The 4,338-nt window shown below is 40.6% G+C and overlaps 1 protein-coding gene across 1 annotated transcript in view; it reads right to left on the bottom strand.

Annotated features, from left to right (window-relative positions):
• The window catches only part of MCPH1 (microcephalin 1), a 244,832-nt gene that overhangs the window by 231,929 nt on the left and 8,565 nt on the right, over window positions 1–4,338 (bottom strand). Inside the window, exon 3 of the mRNA XM_011961508.1 lies at window positions 1,212–1,330. Coding sequence (XP_011816898.1) covers window positions 1,212–1,330 — 119 coding nt within the window. The remainder of the gene's footprint in view (window positions 1–1,211; window positions 1,331–4,338) is intronic.

Raw genomic sequence — 4,338 nt, 5'->3', positions numbered from 1 at the left:
ACAACTTAAAAAAATTAAGAAAACAATTTCATTCACATGAAAATGAACAAAAAGTCAGGAATAAATTGAACCTAGGGGGTATAAGACTTGTACACTGAAAGCTAGAAAGTATCACTGAAGGAAATTTGAGACGTGAAAAAGAAACACATCCCATTTTCATGGACTAGAAGATTAAATATTATAAACACACCAACACCTCCCTAATTAGAGATTCAATACAATCCTGCCAAATCCCAGCTACCTTTTTTGTTTTTGAATAATCTGACAAGCTGATCATAAAATTCATATAGAAATGCAAGGAACCCAAACAAGACAGCCAAACAATCTTAGTAAGGAACCCAAATCAAAATAGCCAAACAATCTTGAAAATGAAAAACAAAGTTACAGGACTCATACTCGCCAATTTCAAAACTTACTACAAATTTACTGTAATCAAAACTGTGTGGGCCATGCACGGTGGCTCACGCCTGTAATCCTAGCACTTTGGGAGGCTGAGGCAGGTGGATCACCTGAGGTCAGAAGTTTGAGACCAGCCTGGCCAACATGACGAAATCCCGTCTCTACTAAAAATACAAAAATTAGCCAGGCATGGTGGTGCGTGCCTGTAATCCCAGCTACTCGGGAGGCTAAGGCAGGAGAATCACTTGAGCCCAAGAGGTGAAGGTTGAGATGAATCCCAGCTACTTGGAAGGCTGAGGCATAAGAATGACTTGAGCCTAGGAGGCAGAGGCTGCAGTGACCCAAGATCTAGCCATTGCACTCCAGCCTGAATGACAGAGCAAGACTTGGTGTCAAGAAAAAAAAAAAAGAAGATACCAACCCTGTGGACACCTTGATATTGGACTTCCGGCCTCCAGATTGTGAGAAAGTCCATTTCTGTTGTTCAAGCTACCCAGTCTGTGGTCCTTTGTTACAGCAGCACTCACTGACTAACACAATCTGCTTCATCACATTCCCTCTTGTTTCCTAAGTCCGCCTTGCATACCCAGCTTCAGGACCTGCAGGTTCCTTCTCCCCCTAGGCAGAGTTAGGTATTATAGTACGCCCATTTTTGAACTGCAGAAATTGAGGCTGAAGGATGTCAAATTACTTGGTGAGGTAAGAGGCAGAGAAAAGATGAAAATCAAACTTTATCTGGTTCTGCGATCTGTGCAAAATATCTCTGCACATTTTAATTCTTAAGGAAAAAAAGTAAGAGAGAAGCTGCTTACTTTTCAACCCAGAGGACTGAAACGAGCTTTACGCCTCTCTTCTGAGCTTTGTCCCAAGTGCTCTGGTAGCCATCTTTGAAGATAACGTGAGTTACTTGTTTGTTAAAGGTTTTTGAAACCTGTAGACAAAATGTAGAAAACAAAATGTACATTACTGTTCATTCACAACTTCTTAAGTACAACTGATCAAAAAACCTCTACCCCAGCAATTCTGTTTCTCAGAATCTGACAGAGAAACACTCGAAGGAATGCATAACGCTGCTTAAAACATATCTGTTCCAGTTAGAACGGTGAATCATACACACAAGTTCATGTCTACTCCCTCTAAAAAACCCTCTGAAGTGTTACTGAAAGAATAAAGAGTTGGAGCCCTGCAAGGCTAAAGAGAACAGAAGAGAAAATGTGGCCATGAGAAGGCACCACATTTTTAGAAGATGTAAAGAGTCAGATAATAATGGACATTTCAGAAAAGCTTTCTACATCAAAAAAATAAAACCAAATGAAATTCAGAGGCAACAGAGAAAACAGAACACATATTTAACCAAAATTAAGAACACTTAATATCTTAAGATACTGTATTCATGGCTGGGCACAGTGGCTCATGCCTGTCATCCCAGCACTTTGGGAGGCTGAGGTGGGTGGATCACCTGAGGTCAAGAGTTCAGGATTTCAAGACCAGCCTAGCCAACCTGGTGAAACCCTGTCTGTACTAAAAATACAAAAATTATCCGGGCATGGTGGCGGGTGCCTGTAATCTTAAATGCGTAAATACAAAGTAAGAAGGTCGAAAATCAGTGCAATCATTCAAAAAGTTGGAAAAATTCAGCTAATTAAAACCAAAGGAAACTGCGTGTGGTGGTTCATACCTGTAATCCCAGCACTTTGGGAAGCTGAGGAAGGTGGATCATGAAATCAGAAATTTGAGACCAGCTTGGCCAAATGGCAAAACCCTGTCTCTACTAAAAATACAAAAATTAGCCAGGCATGGTGGTTCGTGCCTGTAGTCCCAGCAACTCGGGAGGCTGAGGCAGGAGAATCACTTGAACCCGGAAGGTGGCGGTTGCAGTGAGCCAAGATTGTGCACCATTGCACTCCAGCCTGGGTAACAGAGCAAGATTCCCTCTCAAAAAAAAAAAAAAAAAAGAGATACTGTATTCATGCAACATGATCAGAAGATTATTTTTTAATAGGATCCTAAAGAGCTCTTGGAAATTAAGAAAAGATGACATAAGTAATAAAATTTTCTACAGAAATATCAGTCAATGAAGTTGAGAAAAGCTCACTGGTAGTAGAACAAAAGAACCAGAAGACAGACACAACAGGAGACAAAAGGCAAGAACGTCAGGAGCTCAGATCAAGAGATCCAACAGCCAATCAACAGAAGTTAAAGAAATACAGGAATACACAAAATGGAGACAATATTATTAAAGACATAATCAAAGAAAAGTTTCTCGAACTAAAGGATATGCATTCTAGATCAAAAGAATCCCCCACAAAGGCCCAGCACAAGAATGAAAACAGCACTACACCAAGTTTATCACAGAATTCCAGCATGGCTGGCAAAAGGGAAAAATATTAAAAGAGTAGGTAATCAAGGTGAAGAGGATGGAGACACATCACATGCAAACAATGAAAAGTGGCAGCTGAATCAGGCTTATCAACATCTGTCTGGAAGTGAGAAAACAATGGGAAATACCTTCAAAGAAAAACAATATTTGTGCTAGCATTTTTAGTCAGCTAAAATATTAGTCAAAGGTAACAGTATAATAAAGGCATGCTCAGACACTCATGGTGTCAAAAATTTTACCTTTTATGTATCCTTTCCAGAAGCAGAACTCATCTGCATAATTTTTGATAGCATTCAATTGTACTGAAGTAATATATGTACACTAATCAGAAATATGAAGGCAAATACCAAAAGAAACAGATGATTTGAAAGTAACTGTCTTTGAAAAATGGAAAAGGAAACGTCCTGCAAAGGGTTGTTGGTTTCTCTTTGTGTTCATTGTGAATATCACGGCACTGCCCATTAGTCTTTTTAAACAATAAATATGTATTGCTTTTATGACTCTCTCTCTCTCTCAGTCTCCACACCCCTACCAAGTCCATGGGAGCTATCAAGGCAACTAAGAATTATCGGGCTGAGATTCTAGATTAACACTGATACCTAGAGATGAGGCTAGCATTTGAGGCCATTTTCCCACAAGGCTTTTATCAAATTTAGCAAACACTAAACAGGACAAAAATTGAGAAGCCACAAAGGGAGAAGGGGGTCTAATAAAACCCCTACACCTTGGGCTGAGACCCAAAGAGCTGCATCTAGATTAACGGTGAATCAGAAGTTACAATGACCCTCACAGGCCTGTAGTCTAGTTTTATATTATCTCAAATCCTGAAATTGGCTTAAGATAATCCTGGATTATGATACTACAAATACCCAAATCTGTTACGACGTTAACGACTGTTGAATCTATATTCACTATTCTTTCAACTTTGCTTGCCAAGTTTTGAAATAAAAGGTGAAACCAAAAAGATCCAAAAGATCTAAGATCTTAATGCTACCCTCAAACCACCTTGTCAACTCACTCGTCTAATGGCTTTTTTCTCATTCACAGTAACTCTTCCTCACCACAGGTAAATGTTAGGCATGAGAACACGCAGACTCCCTCAGGTTCCTACATTCAGGTGTATCACAGTAGGCACGTCGCCCCTCCTGCAGTGCAGGCCCTGCTCCTATATTCGGATTCCTCTGCACTGACCTCTTACTCAAGAGAGGCATTAGGGAGGTCAAACAAGGCTCTTGGGGTAAAAAAATTCAGTAGCACCCACTCTTTGCCTGGTGGTGAGTGCCTCTTCAGTTTGATACCCACAGCAGCTCTCTTGCCCCACCCCAACCTAGCCCTACCTTCAATTATCTTTTCTCTCATTTTTAATGGATCTCTTTCACTCAGCCTATCAGTCAGCCCCTCCCAAATGCCAGAAAAGGACATAAACAGACTTTTTTCATAGCTAAACTCCCTGTAAGAGTATATTAGTTCCCCCTTATCCACCAGGGTTAAGTTCTAAGACACGCCCGCCCGCCCCCCACCCCTCCCAGTGGATGCCTGAATCCTGAATTGTACTGAAC

This window comes from Colobus angolensis, unplaced genomic scaffold (genome assembly GCF_000951035.1).
Source record: "Colobus angolensis palliatus isolate OR3802 unplaced genomic scaffold, Cang.pa_1.0 Scaffold559, whole genome shotgun sequence".
Lineage (NCBI taxonomy): Eukaryota > Metazoa > Chordata > Mammalia > Primates > Cercopithecidae > Colobus > Colobus angolensis.
This window is presented reverse-complemented; position numbering and strand designations above follow the sequence as displayed.